General features: G+C 35.7%; 1 protein-coding gene across 1 annotated transcript in view; it reads left to right on the top strand.

The window, feature by feature from the left end:
* Window positions 1–16,524, top strand: part of LOC107698499 (semaphorin-6B-like) — a 139,540-nt gene that overhangs the window by 86,919 nt on the left and 36,097 nt on the right. Inside the window, exons 3-6 of the mRNA XM_016499525.1 lie at window positions 1,031–1,145; window positions 4,578–4,638; window positions 4,768–4,830; window positions 14,191–14,289. Coding sequence (XP_016355011.1) covers window positions 1,031–1,145; window positions 4,578–4,638; window positions 4,768–4,830; window positions 14,191–14,289 — 338 coding nt within the window. The remainder of the gene's footprint in view (window positions 1–1,030; window positions 1,146–4,577; window positions 4,639–4,767; window positions 4,831–14,190; window positions 14,290–16,524) is intronic.

Genomic DNA, 16,524 nt, shown 5'->3' on the forward strand with positions numbered 1-16,524 from the left:
GCGAAAACACAATAACGGCGCCGTGGGTGTAAACTTACAGATTAAGGGGCGGTAATATTATAATGAGATCTTTGCCGCGTCACCAAGAGAGCGAAATCAGACGCGCTCGTTTTCTCATAAGCTTGCAGAAAAAGTCTTCCCAAAACAAAGTTACTGGGTTAATCTTTTTCACATTTCCTTGGTTGGTAGATACACCGGGGACCTGATTATAGCACTTATATAGATATGTCACCTTTAAGTAAATTAGAACTGGGGCTTTCAAGTTCTAAAATGACAAAAAAGTACCTTAAAAGTGCATATTTCATATTAGTATGTAACATCTATGTAAGTGGTCCACGTGACACATTCATAATGTGAACAAATCATTATTTTCGTTGAATCGTTTATGTTTTTCAGTGAATCAGTTCAAAAACAGACTAAAAGATTCATTCATGAATTGAACTGATTCAGTTCTTGAGTTCAACTCACTGATTCAATGATCCAGTCTAAGTGGTTAACAGTTCACTGTAATGTATTATTATCAGTGAGTGATGATGCATATTCCTGTTACAAAAATCTATCATATGACTTGGAATATACAGTAGCACACAAGTTGTATATACCAAGCTTGTGATGCTTCTGAATCTTTATTCTCTATTCATTGTAATTGCTTTGAAAAGAGCAGGCAGAATATTTTAGAATAAAATAAAATCATACAGGTTTGTAACAACATAAGGGTGTGTAAACATGACAGATTTATTGCTTTTGAGTGAACTTTCGCTTGAAGACAGCTTGTTTTTGGACTCTGCACGACGAAGACTCAGTGATGTATGTCTTTGTCCTTTCTTCGTGTCTCAGAGGTTCTCCATCTCTAACTCTTCCGGGAAAGTGATGGACATGTGTTTTAGTGTCTGTTTCATCCATCCATACTTCATATTTTGGCTCTTTTGTTTGGGTGCCCCTAATGTCTCTGTCTTCCATCTCAGCTAGTCATTTTTCCACATTTTGATTTTCCTCTCTTCTGAATTCTCTCTGTTTCTTTATTTGTCAGTGGTGAAGCGCTATCCAGTGTTTGTGGGCCGAGCGCATCGCTCTTACACCCGTCAGGAGCCGCTGTATATTCAAACCGTCCTGAAAGTCAACCGCACGCTCTACATCGGAGCCAGGTAATGCCAACAATTCAACAATACACGCTTCAAATTGTAAATAATTTTTCTATATATTTTGCATATTGCACAACTTGTAAGGGCAAGCAAAATAAAGACATATTTATTTTGCATATAGTTGCACATACTGTACTAAGGAAGAAGTGAATTATTTTATGTTGTAATCATTGTTATTTTGGTATTATTAATATATTATTGTTAGTAAAAAAATTATAATTTTTTTGCAATTTAATTTAATAAAAACTGTAATATCATATTTTTACATTTTATTTTATTTTATTATTTTAAATATTAAATAATATTTAATTTTTATATAAAATGTTTTAGTTTTATATTTTCATTTTCATTTTAAGTTCAACTTTTAGTCATTTTGAAATGTGCTCTTGCCATTTTATTGGTATTTTATTATTATTATTTTATTAATATTTTTATGAATTTTTTTCATGATTAGATTTAATTTATTTTTAATGCTGTTTTAGTTTTAGTTCAATTTGAGTTTTTATTTATTTCCAGTTAATAATGTTAGTGCTTCAACTTGCCATGTCAACATTTCTAATTTTTTAGTTTTTCTTCTCATATTTTTAGATTTTATATTTCGGCTTCACGTCAATTAACCAAAATCTTTTACTATAATTATCTCAATAACCGTGGTGGTAACTGACAACATTTTTAGTCATCAAGATGTTAATTTGAGCTTTAATGCCACCCACTCTATTCACGCAGTAACAAAGTTTTACATTCTGAATTAATATAACATGAATATAATATCCTCTCTGTTATTAAAACCTTTCTATTTCGCTACACCATCTCGGTACCTAATTGGTCTTAAACGTAAATGACAGGTTACACAATGAGAAAATGTCATTACGTTTCAAAGCTCTGACATGAACACCCCGTCCTTATAGCTCAACACCATCAGCCCGTATAACAGCATGTTCTCTCCACACAGTCAGAGAGTGCGTGTGGATGTTTTGATGGGAAATCTGTGTCCAGTTTGACTGGTGTTACATTTAGTTACATCTTTGAAATCGGTCACATGGACAGGCCTTCAAAGGGTTTGGACTCCCGAGGGAGTTGACATGTGGTCCTGGTTGAAAGTTAAACCCCTGTTCGCTGACCTTTAACCATTACACAGTCGAGCCGCTTAAACGCTTGCTTTCTCTGAAGCTAGAGAACAGATATAGCCTATCTTGAGTTTCCGAGCACTCTTATAAACTCTCTTACACATTCTGGAAAGTTGAAACTCTTATAAACCGGTTCCTGTCACCACAAAACTCTGAGGCTGGCATCTCCAGAGCTGAGAACTCAAATATAGACTGTTCTCATAGACAGGTTGATGGATATGTTTTATCAAAACCCTTTAGTGCTTCAGTGTGTTATGTGCTGAAATATATCTTCACAGACTTTCTGTCTTGTCTCAAGTTAGTCACATGATTTAGGCTGTAATTTGATTTGCATGCTTCTAATATTCTCTATGCTACACTATGTACTTCACTGCCAGTGGGAAACTATTCTTGAGCATGTAGTAAGTTTTGGGACATGTAACATCATGATTTTGTGTATTGATATAAGTTATTGTTTACATGACTGTTGTTTTGATATTATTTATATACTATTTAGTACTTAATATTATTTAAAAATATTACCATAGGTTTTTATATTATCAGCTATCATTTTCATTTTTAGTACTTTTGTTATGTGCTTTTGTCATTTTCATTTATTTATTTATGTATTTATCATTTCTGTTTAGCTTTCATTTATATTTATTTGAATTTTAGTCATTTTAATATTTTAACCTATACTTTATTTAAGTTCAGTTCAACATTTCTAAGTTTTACGTTTAGGTTTTCATCCAATATTTATATTTTATTTTATTTTAGCTTTATTAACAAAAACAATTATTAATATGTTTTAGTTAACTATAACAACTAGTACATGGCAGTTGCATTGGTAAATTTACTTAGCAAAATATTAGATTGTTTGAAGATGTCTTCAATTATTTTTATTGTATTGTTATTTTTAATTAGTATTAGTATTTTTACTAATTTTTTTAAGCATAAACCTAATTTATTTTTGGTAGCTTTATGCTCAAAACAAGAAAATGGGATAAACCAAATAAGTTTCATAAATAGTAGATATGTTTACTGAAAACAACTCTCATTACCATTATATAAAATTTGCTTCTCAAGTAAATGCATTTTTAGTTCATTTATTTATTTCAAGGATGTTTTTACTGTTTACATTTTTTTTTTTTATGTTTGTGTGTGTTGTGTAGTAGAGGTCTACACGGGTCCAAAAATTTGTACCCGAACCCGAAGAGACCCGTAAATGTGCTACACTGAACCGACCCAGACCCGTCTATTATTTTAAAAGTTGGACCCGGGCCCGTGCAGAACCGAGAAATTTCAAAAATGTACTACCCGGAACCGACGCGGACCGTCAATTATTTGAAAGATGGACCCGAACCCGGCCGGGAAGACACAGACCCGACTGGACCCGATCGGCACATATTCCACAGCAAATTGCTATTAACAAGTCGATAAACAAGTTGCGAAAATTAAACTTATGCCTAATGTAAGAAGCCTTCTCCCTTGTACCTGACTGTGATGTAGGCTACACAATCCTCCTTGCCAAGAAAGTTCCATCCGTGTTATTCCTCTCTTGCCAATTGAAATGCGTAATCCACTCATTATTCCAGTTTCAAAAGTCCACTTGCTGTCACAGTGACGGATGACAAATGCGACTTTGCATTTTTGCATTTTTTGTATCTCGAGTCAACTTGCATAATAATTTAGACTGTTTGCCCATTTGGATTATAATAACGATTGCTCGTCCAGTGCCATGGCTGCTGACGTTAGCTTTACTTATTTGCTATCATCTCTGTGCTCTCTGAGCCGAGTCTGAGCAAAACTTTTAGATATAACAACAAGATGGTTCATTCATAATATTATTTTAAAAAATAATCAATAATAACTCACATCACTCATGACACACATTATCACCGTGCGTGTGCAGTAACTCCGCCCACCCTGCTTCTGATGACGTCGCTCGGGTTTTCTTTTTTTCCCACCTTATTTCAAATTACCGACTCACACTTTTCTCATCCTAATTTTACACGTTGAAAGTAGTCCGATCGACTCGGGTATTACACACAATGTTAAACAGACCCGGGACCCGAAGTAATGGATTGGGACCCGACCCGGACCCGGCTGACCATTTAAAATATAGCCCCGAACCCGTACGGATCCCGGGTCGGGTCCCGGGTCCTCGGGTCCTCCGTGTAGACCTCTATTGTGTAGTGCATACTACAGTACGGAAAGTATTCAGTATTTTAATGTTAAATTAAGGCCCATTTTCATTGTTACTGCTAATGCTGGTCTTCGTATGTGGGTGTGTGTGTGTGTGTGTGTGTGTGTGTGTGTGTTGCTGCAGAGATGACCTTTATCGAGTGGAACTGGACCATGTATCTGGAGATGAAATGTTCTACAGCAAGGTGAGCCCTTGTACTGCTCTCTCTCTCTCTCACACACACACACACACACACACACAATTGCATGTATGAACACCTTGCTTATTTTACCTTGAATGTAGGTAATGATTTTACTCCCTTGTTGTTTCACAGAAAAGGACGTGGGAATCCAATAAGAATGACATCCGCATCTGTAGAATGAAGGGCAAACACGAGGTGAGCGTTCAGTGCCAGAGCGTTCAGTTTTTTTTCACATTTCACGGCCATTTTAGCACCGTCTTAGCGAGGAAATTCATTCACAGCACTTTGAGTGATTTACTGTTGCCAGGAGCTCGATGTTTCAAACCTGTGGCAGAGCTGGATACAGTCTCATACAAATAAATTCTCCCGGAGAGTACATGTACAATATAAGGATTTGGCTTATTTCTGCAGTTTGACAAGGAAACATCACTCTGGCCTCTCAGCGGATGCTTTTAGCCTTATTGTGGACGATTACTTAGTGATTTTTCTCTTTGTTTAAAAATATATTTTATATTTTTATTAGCATATTATATTTTAATTAGCATAATGACATCATTCTTTTAGCCATAGGTCATTTGAAAAACTTAGAACTATAAAAAGCAAATGAAAATGAGAAATGTTGCCTTTGCAAAAACTGAAATATAAGAAGTTGAAGTTGAAGTACTAAAATGTGTAAAATGAAAACTGAAATTAATAATTAAATCTAAATATAGATAAATTATAAAACGACAAATTACAATAAAAATTGAAAATGAAAGATGATTGAAAATATTATTAGATACTTTAATAGTATTTATAATACTACTAAAATTGTGCCAAATTGTGCAGCCCTACAAACAAGCATAGCAAACCTGGAGTTTTTTTAAATCATATTTTAAATAGCGCTGTCAAACGATTAATCGCGATTAATCGTTTGACAGCACTAATTTTAAACGGCAATTGCTGTTTAGCAATTAGTGATTTTCTCTTTTTTTTTAATTAGCATATTATATTTGAATTAGCATAATGACGTCATGCTTTTTTTTATGCTTTTTTATTTTTTTTAATTAGTCTTTAAATCACCACTGCTGCAGCCATACACTTTCAGACATCTTTGGACTTTGTGTCAGTTCTTGCGCTGTTTTTTTTGAGCGTCCTGCTACGAGTATTGCATTTTTAAGTCAGCATGAATGGAAAAATACTTTAACTTTTGAAAGCACATCTCGAGTCCCACGCATTCTGCAACTTAAGTAGTTGATTTTGTGCATTTTTTCACATTGACCCTTGATCTGCCCTGCCCAAATAATTCTCCTGAACTCTTTGTTTAATATTCTCTTTAACTTGAGAAGATTTCAGAGTTTGCAAAGGCCTGTTTTTGCAAGCCGCAGTCGGTTCTCACGTCTGAACCTCAGACTCGATTATGTCTCTCTTTGATGTTTTTGTGATAAATCTGTTCTTATTCTTCAGTTCAGAAGCTAATTACCTTCTGCCTTCTTCCCACCTTCATAATGTAAGAGTCGTGCTTTCCTGCTCTTTCGCAAACCAGGCAATTTTAATAGGTGTGTATGACTGCAGGGGAGAGAACTTCAAGGGACTGAGTGTCAAACCTGGACAAGGATTATTGTTTGGCAAGAGGGAGCTTACAAATTAGACCTGTCTGCCACCCACCCACATGTTCGCACAAATCTGAGACATCAAACACGCACCTGCGAATCTCTGCCTCCGGCAAGTTCTGCAACAGGCTCTCATGCTCTCTGCTTCTCGCTTTCTCTTTCTTGCTCTTTCCGTGTTGTTTTTGTTCGTGATCGCTAATTACCTCAAACTATAAACCGGTTTTTCACAGCCTTCGCCTCTAATTGTGTGAGATTGACAGAATATTAGCGCAGACGGACCAGAAATAAGTCCATTTGAGACGCACGTCCAATTATCCGTCCTTCTGTCAGAGATCTGACCGCACACCTCCACACACCACTGATAGCAGACCTAAAACTGAAGCCGGGTTTTGCACTTCATATGCTCTGGAATAAGATTAGATGGACTTTAGAAAGTGCTGCCAGATGAAATGTGTTCGATCTGATGTAGCATGTGTTCCTGCAGTAATTGTGTTCTTGCTGCTTGATTTAAGCTGACATGATTTCATAATGAGGGAGGAAATTCAATATCCTTATTCTGACTCCTCACACACACACACACACACACACACTTACTACAGTGAGGATCTGTAAAATAGCATTGTGTTCATGTGAAGAGAATTGTTGTTAAAACTAAGACAATTAAAAACTATTTTTTTAAATTGAAATACAGCTGAAATAAAAAATAAACATCAAATGTATATATTAAATATATAAATTATACTTATATAAATGAGAAATGTTGCCTTGGCAATTAAGTGAATAGTGATGAATTGAAGTTGAAGTACTAAAATTACTAAAATGATGACTGAAATAAATACATTAAATCCAAATTGAAATGTTTAAAAAGAAATTAATAAAACTACTAAACATTTACTATAGAACCTAATTCAAATGAAAACTGAAATGATGAAAAACACTTAAACTTATACTTATAACTTAAACAGAAATGACAATTGATTGAAATATGTTGTAGTTGAAGTGTTAAAACATAAAACGAAAATTAAATGAAATCTAAATAGGAATATTTTTTAAAAGTAATAACAATGACAAAATAATATAACCATTTTTCTCAAATTTTAAGGAAAATTTAAATGAAAACTGAAATATTAATTAGATGGAAACTGAAAATAAGTGTTGCCTTGGTAGTTAACGGAAATATAATAAGACGAAGTATTAAAATTACTCAAATGAAAACTGAAATAAATAAGTAAATCTAAATAAAAACAAAATATAAATTGAAAAAATAACAACAAATTACTAAAACATTTTTTTACTGAACACTGAAACATGAAAAACTTACAAATATAAAAAAACAAATGAAAATGTTGCTTTGCAAACAAGTGAAATATCTAAACTAATACGTTAAAGTATAAAATTAATAAAATGAAAACTGAAATAAATGTATTAAATCTAAATAGAAATAAAAATGACAAAATCACAAAATTACTCAAACTTAAACCAAAATGACAAAAAATCTAAAAATAAAAGTTAATAAAATATTATTAGATACTATAATAGTATTTAAAATGTATTGCTTTGTGCAGCATTTTGCCTTCTTTATGCACAGATAAACAACTTAAAACTAGAAAGTACTGTAATTGCACCGCACCTGGTATAAAAGTAACCAGTTCAAAACAGTTTAAGTGTAAGCGTTGGCGGTAGTGCATTAAATCACAATAACATCTTCAGAGGTGGATAAATGGATCATTCGTAATTCATATGAAGACGCAGGAGTTGAATTACTGCGTTTGGCTGTCACTCGTGCAGTTTTGATTGGCTTTTATGAAGTGCAAGATAAACAGATTTCTACAGCAATAACACAGTGACTACAGCAAGATCACATCTGCTGCCTGTGATACTCGTATAGGGATATAGAAATGTGTGTGTCTGTGTGTGAGATGTAATAGATACACTCACATCCTCTCGAGTATCGGTTCTCTCTCTCGATGAGTTCCAATTGTCATTTTTATTGTCTTGAAGGGCACTGCAGGAAGAGGACTTCATTTGTGGGGTCGTTCTGAATGAAAATGAGCAACGGGGTCCCTTCATGAGCGATTCACTGAATATAATTTTCCTCGGCCATGAAGAAAATTTTATTGCTCTGATATTGCTGTTTTATAGCTCAAGGCACTTGAGCAGGTTTGTCACAGATGTTTTGTAAAAAATGTCTTAGGAGAAATAAAATAGGCAAAGTGAGATAATTGTTAGGAGCTATAAAACTGCAGGAAAAAGTATGTGAACCGTTTGATTTATTTATTTTTTTTAATGCATTGAAATTTGATCTAAACTTCAGCTTCTTGTGTGTAAACATTCACATTTACTCTATTCACGTTTACACATTTATGATTTCTCTCTTGTGTATGTTCCTTTTCAACTGTATTATTATTTTAATAAATATGCATATATACATAGTTTCCATATGGGTGATAATCGAAGGCAAAAACACCTTTATGGTCTTTAGAGGCCCAAACTGAGCAAAAGTATGCAATTTGATGTAGTTGCTAATATTTATATGCCAAAAATAACATAAAATTCTTATAGCTTTATATCAGTATAACAGAAAATTTGTTTGCATAATATACATATAAATATTGGTTTATGCATATAAATATAACTTTATATCTCCCATTAGTATGTCTTAGTAAGATGATATTTAAATGCTCATTTTTATCTTTACAATCCTCTGTAGTTTTTGTTCTGGGGGCAAAACATATAATTCTATGAAATACGATGATGATTGAGAGATGAACAAATAAATGTTCCTTAAAAGCCTGATGATCATATTTGATATTGATACTCATATTTTAACATGATTTTTCTCAAATTCTCCATTATATATAGACAGTCAAGTTGCTTCAGTCCAGTAAGTGTTCATCTTGAAATATTACCAACAATATAGTTATAGGTTATTACGCTTACTTTATAAAAATCAGTAAGGTTTTTAACAGTAAAAAGGTACGTAAACCATGAACTGAAGGTTTATGTTTTTACAATTATACTAAAGGGCTTTTTACTTGCTAAAACATCTAAACTATCAATCAGACAACAGAAGGCATGCAGTAGATGGTGTACGACAAGCTTTTCAGCAAAATAGTTGGATCCTTTAGACGAATCTTTTGTACGAAACTTTATATGGTTAAGTACTAAATGTGTTGTGATCTGACAGCGAGTGATTTTGGTGCAGAAAGAAGTGAAAAGCAATTGGAGTGGGAGGAACGGGAGCGAAAGGAGACATGCAGAGAGAGAACAAGGAGTGGTGGAGAGTGAGGAAGATGAGAAGAAAGAAAGGAGAGTGAGGGAGTAAGGGAGGAGAAGTCAGACTTTGATCAGAGCAGAAAGGAGTCTGCCGGGGATCGTATACTGCCTTGTCACATGCTCTAATCTGAAGGATAAATCTTGACACTTTCTTGATGGTGTTTCACAGAGACCTGAAACACATGTGCTCTTCCCCAGAGCGAAACCTGCTTTTTACACCTCTGACGGGTGTACGGATCGACCCGCTCGCAAACCTGCATCTCTGATGAATTCAATTTTACAGTTTATGAAGCGGAACGTAAGATCTCCCCACCCCTGCAGAGAGTTTGCGTTCTGCTCACGTTCAGCTGGATGTTTATGATGTACCTGTGAGTCCGGATGGGAATAGATGGGCTTCAAGACAACGTGACGCCAAAATTGAGCTTATTTTCTTTCTTAACAAATGTCCTTAGTCTTAATTTAGTCTTCATTAGTGCACATTATACTAATGAAAAAATGTCCATCAAAAATTCCGTTTACTCAGCTAAAACAGATTTCCTATCCTGATGATGTAAGCAAGGCCTTGTGGGCGGGGAAACATAATATTAACCAACTAGATACTGAGTGTTGCTTGTCTGTGCAAAACATCGAATGAAAGGGGCTCTGGGTGGTTTCTTGGGCTTTGCCTGGTTCCTAGGAATTTTCCAGTAGGTTGCTAGGGCTTTGCTAGGAGTTTGCTAGGGCCAGTGTTGCCAAGTCCACAGTTTTCCAACGAAATAGGGCTACTTTTTTTTACTGTTGCCGCCTTCCTGGTCTCATGGCAAAAACGTACCTGGGGGCACTTTTCCGCGAGACGCGAAATACGTACCAATAAGTACATATCACTGCAGTTTCCAAAAGAAATGAACACTAGAGGCAGTAAAACTCCGACACCTTTTATTCCTTTTCACACAAATTTACAGAGTTTCGATTAATAAAGCATAATTTTCGCACAATTACTTGAAAAATATTATGTTATGACTTCAAAACTATTTTAATATGGTGGGAGATTTGAAAACTGATGCTGTTGAATGTTAGCATCACACATTTCCAGCGTCATATCTATGAGTTTTCATAGATGTGTACGGAGACGTACTTGAGAGGTGAGGAGCTCCGGTTCGAATCCCGTGTAACTACGGTTCGACAAAACCGTTCAAATCTGCATATAAGGAAGTTCAAATGGAACGGTTGCATCAACAAATGCATTTTTATATCAGTTTTGCATTTGTTAACACTATCGGGTAGGTTTAGGGTTGGGTTTGGACCACTCAGTGGAATTTTCTCTTTGAAACTGCGGCGAAACGTGCAGTAAGGTACATAAAAACGGTGTTGCAGAAAAGTACCCAGAGGTACGTATTTTTATGAGACCAGGTTGGTTGCCGCAGGTTGTTTATTTAGTCCATGGGATGAAGCAAACCACCCCGTCCCCCAGAATGCAATTTCGACCCCCACCCCACCCCACCCCACCGTACCTGGAATGGGATTTTGACAGCCAGTTTCCCCTGGGTAGTTTTTAGTAGCAGTTGGGCCGTTTTTTTTTAATCAGACCTGGCAACCCTGGCTAGGGCTTGACTAGAGCTGGGGACACACACTATACAACTGGAACATTCTAAAATTGAACTCAACACACTTAAAGGGGTCATATGATGCTGCTAAAAAGAACATTATTTAATCGCATCATATGACCCCTTTAAAGTTAAATTGTTTCCATTGACTGGAGCAGATTCTAGTCTTTGACAGTCAGAAAGGAGCACAAACCTAATGACTGAATCAGTGCACTACACGACACACTTAATGACTGGTGCAAGTCACGAAATCTCATGATAATTTAACTGCATACCAAAACCCGTATCAAAACAAACATGGATGTCAACAGACAGCTAGCAGTATTTATTTGCTGTGCAATTTGTGCAGTTTAAAAAGTTTAAAAAATCTGATTATATGATTTACAGCTGCTCCCATCCCACCAAAGACAACACTGCACACAGCGGTGCTTTTATTTAATTATTGAAACATTCAAGGTTTGTTTTTCTTAGTTCGTGCTTAACATTATCTATCCTCTTATGTTGGTGTTGTTAATAAATATCACAGCAATGTGTCTTGAATATTGTTTTCATTATTGCCAGAGTAGACGTGTCTTTCATGTCTTTTGAGATATATTTAATTTTGTTCATTATAACATTTCTAGCACTGTTTTTAAACTTATAGTCAAGCAATAATCTATTCGTTATTCTCATGTATGTCTACAATCAGGTATTAAAAATGAATAGGTTCTAAGCAAAAACTATAGGATTTTTTTGTTGCAGTTCCAGAATTAAATAATTACGGCTCCATTTATTCAGACACAACAGTCATTTAAAATTGCTGTTTGTCTCTTTCATTTTTTTTAGTAGTCTACAGCAAATGTTAATGCTCCCAGTGCTATTTATAACACTGCTCTCTAACTGTTGACAGAAGAGCTGCAGAGTTATTCAACGCACTGTAATTTCCTCATCCATTGACACAAAACTATATTATATATAATTACATTATTTTATTTACAGGTGTCATATTTTTTAAACTCACTATGAACAATATTTTAGACTGCAGATCGAAATAAAATTATTCTTGATAATGTTTTTGAAATCACTAACTATTCTTAATTTATTTCACTTTTTTCGACTGCAGAACAAACAAATAGCCTAAATCCTTGCAATGTGAACTTATGAAATGAAAGAAACATCAAAACAAGATGTGTAATCAAGAAATAATATTTGACAAAATTAATGAATTATGTTTGACACATGCCCATATGCAATCACTGGCATCAGTTGCAAATATTATACATTTAGAAAAATCTTTGTGAAAATGACTGGCAACAACGGTTTCTTGAATATTTAAGATTTTAATATCTCTCAACACCACACAACTTCATCTGCTGACTGAGCCCAACTGAAAGAGACCCGGTCCGTCTGGGAATGATAAGTAGTCAAGCCTATTACATTCATTCAGTTACATTCAGTTACATTCATAATAGTTAGAAAAGTAGTATTAAATCTCTTCTCATCAAAGAATGAGGAATAGTTTCTAGTTGCCTTCTGTAAAACAGCAACAGCTGCCTTAGCAAGCACCAGTAATACCATTGCCTTACTTTACAATCCAATCAAGAACATAAAATCAAGACATCCCGCCAGGCAGTACATTATTCAGAGCTAAATATTCAGTTGCGCTTGAAAATGTCACATGACAGAAGTTACATTTATTGTGAATGCTTTTAATGTTCTTCTCAACACACTTTTCTGCCTGAGTTCAGTTTTAGGGTGAAGATCAGCCGTATTGTCTTCTAATTGGTGGGTAATTATGGGCAAATCGTTGCTTAATTTGCTGCCGTTATTTGCATTGTATCCTGATGATCACTCAGAAAAACACACAGAGGGAAGAAACTGGCAGTGTTGATGTGGTAATGTTAGAGCATACCTCAATATAGCTTTCACAGCATCCAGGTGGAAATACTCACGATAATAAGAGGTGAAAGGTTGTGTCATTTTATATGCTCTCACTCGCACGCACACACTTCAGCTTATCAAAAATGAAAAGATCCCTGTCCTTCTTGCTATTCAGACACATGCACACACACGCTGTAAGTTGATCTGTCGCTAGGGAGTGTGTGTGTAACGCTGTGAGCAGCTTGAATGCATTTGTAACGACATCTCTTGTGCAAACACACGCACACAGCGAACAGTGGACCTGCATCTGTAACAACACATAGACCCTCGGCAGTCCTGCTAATCACCTCAAAGAGCCTGACCTCAGTGTCGGCCCCCTCAGGGTTTCAGCTCCACCAGGAGGCCCAGTCAAACTCAATGGGCAGAGCAGTGAATGGGCCCTATGGTGGAGCTGCGTGATGGGGCCCAGGTTTCAGCAAAATACACAAAATCACTTCAAAACGTTCCATTGATGTCCGTCAGGGAACAAAGGCATTCCTGATGCATGAGTGTTCGCAGCTGGCTATCCAGTAGCTTTCAGGACTGCTTTTATAGCTGGACCCACATCGTGATGCATTCAAGTCCAGCTACTTCCTGTTTCTGTGCTACACAAAGACGTGCAGCAACATTGTGCAAATCTAGTCCAAATACAATGTAAAAACCTGGAGAAAATGTATGTTTTTGGATGATGCCCACAGTGTGGGCTCTGTGGTGGAGCTGCAAGCTGGGACCTACTTATTTCTGCTGTCTGTCTTCCAAAACAAACACAGCTCTCAAAATAATGATGTCTGGGGGAAAATGACTTGTGAAGCTGTGTCAATATTAACAGCCTTATTCTTTTCTCCGTCTTACCCTACCCTTTCATGTGTGACCCCACACACACACACACACACTGTTTTTGTTCATCTCTCTCTCCTTCACCCAAATTTTAATTAGGATTCAAATGACTTTGTTAAATGACATGAAAGTCAAATGCTGCCAAGTCATTGTGATTCAAAGATGATCAGTCTGGCAAAACAAATACACTGAGACTGATATCATCACCGATGTTTCCACATAATAATTAATAAGAATAGCCATTTCTATAGTGTTTATGCCAATTGAGATAACATAATTATACAAACTCTCACTCTCTCTTTCAGTTTGAATCCTAAAATGTTTTGTTTTTTTGACAATCCTTGTCTTTTTCTCTCGGTTTCCTTCAGGAGGAGTGTCGTAATTATATTAAGGTGTTGTTGAGCCATGATGGAGGGCTGTTTGTGTGCGGGACAAATGCTTTTAACCCGCTGTGTGCCAATTACACGGTGAGTGTTCCTCAATGCCTGCAGACTTCACCGTCTCCCCTGTGTTTACCCTCAGCAAACATGTAGAGCGTGTAAAGCGCAATTCTACACAAACAACACAAGATACAATTCTGTTCATCCTACTACATGTAGAAGAAATTCAACAGCGTTTATATTGTTTTAAATGTTTTTTTGTAGCAAAAGAAACATTTAGATTAATAATGCTGTTTATTGTTGTTTTTGATTAAGCTACATATTCTGTGCTGTTTGCAACATGTCACCCACCTCACAGTTTTACTACTAAAATAAATGTTCTTTTACAGTCCAGTCATTAAGAAATGCTTTGTAAGTCAGATCCACTGAATCATCAGAAAGAATGTTTACAATGGATTAACAGTAATGAAAGTGGATCAGTATTGATGGAAGGGCAATTGACGATTGATGATTAAAATGATTAAAACTCAATAAATGGATACACATAATTACATTGGAGAACCTGAAGAGATGATGCTCATTTGAATTGAATCGAAAGCGTGAATGCATATGTACATAAATTGTTTTGTGGGTGAATCTTTTAGGAACACCTGCCAAGTCATTCTGATTCAAAGAGGATCAGCCTGGCAAAATAAATACAGAGAGTCTGATACCATCACCGCTGTTTCCACACAATAATTAATAAGTATAGTCATTTCTATAGTGTTTATTCATTTTGAGATAACATAATTATACAAACTCTCTCTCTCTCTCTTTCTCTCAGTTTTAAACCTAAAACATTTTGTTTATTTTCAAGTATAAATTATGATTTGAATCCCAGATTTTCAATGTGCTCTCAGACCTTTGGACTCTGCTGTAATATTATTAAAATACAAACGAGGCAAATGAGATTGGCAAGCGTTGTTAATAAATGTATTTAATTTTTTATTAATATTTTTTATTTTATTTAATGTTTATTAACATTTTTATTTTATTACATTACATGGTACTTCGGGCATGGAATCATCATAATACCATAGACTCTTGGATATGTATCATGTTATTCCTTCAAAGTACCTTGGAAAATGCTATAACGAAAACACTGTAGTATAAAAATATGGTAATCATTCGCTCCCATGGTAAAATACTGACCGTAAAATACTGAATACCAAAATATATCTGATGCAACCTCAAACCTCAAATTTGACAAGGAGAAGTAATATATAATAAGTTTAAAACAAGAGTAATTTTTGTCTTTTTCTCTGCGTTTCCTTCAGGAGGAGTGTCGTAATTATATTAAGGTGTTGTTGAGCCATGATGGAGGGCTGTTTGTGTGCGGGACAAACGCTTTCAACCCGCTGTGTGCCAATTACACGGTGAGTGTTCCTCAGTGCCTGTAGACTTCACCGTCTCCCCTGTGTTTACCCTCAGCAAACATGTAGAGCGTGTAAAGCACAATTCTACACAAACAACACAAGGTACAATTCTGTTCATCCGTCTATATGTGGAAGAAATTCAACAGGAGCTCGTTATTTTATTTTATTTTTGTAGCAAAACAAACAGTTAAATAATGCTGTGTATCGCTGATTCTGTTACATATTCTGTGTTGTTTGCATCATGTCACCCACCTCACAGTTTTACTACTAAACTAAATTTTCTCTTACAGTCATTAAGAAATGTTTTGTGAGTCAGATCCACTGAATCATTAGAAAGAATTGGTTCGGTTGAACTCATACAGTATGCATGTTTACAATGGATTAACAATAATGAAAGTGGATCAGCATTGATGGAAGGCCAATCGACTTAATGATTAAAACTCAATAAATGGATGCACATAATCACATTAGAGGCTTCTGAGGAGATGATGCTCATTTGAATTGATTCGAAAGTGTGAATGCATATGTAAATTGTTTTGTGAGTGAATCTTTTAGGAACATGTCTGAATTATATCACCCCAAAATCAAAGGGAAAAAATAAGAAATTGTTTTGCATAAAGAAAATTAAGCATTAATATGGAAGCCTATTTCCGCCATGGAATAAAACGTCTCGGTTACGTATGGTAACCCTCGTTCCCTGAAGGAGGGAACGGAGACGTCACGTCGGATGACCGACGAATTGGGATCTCGCTTAGAGAGACCAATCTACTTCGAGTGTAAACTAAACGAGCCAATGCACATTGGCATGCGATTATTGCATCCAGCTGCCGCTGATCACAGCGTGAGTATAAGTAGGCAGCAGATGCAGCGCATATTCAGGTTTTCGCTGAGGAGCCGAGCCGGTGAC

The sequence above is a fragment of the Sinocyclocheilus anshuiensis genome, unplaced genomic scaffold (genome assembly GCF_001515605.1).
Source record: "Sinocyclocheilus anshuiensis isolate Anshui unplaced genomic scaffold, SAMN03320099.WGS_v1.1 scaffold1910, whole genome shotgun sequence".
In the NCBI taxonomy this organism is placed as follows: domain Eukaryota; kingdom Metazoa; phylum Chordata; class Actinopteri; order Cypriniformes; family Cyprinidae; genus Sinocyclocheilus; species Sinocyclocheilus anshuiensis.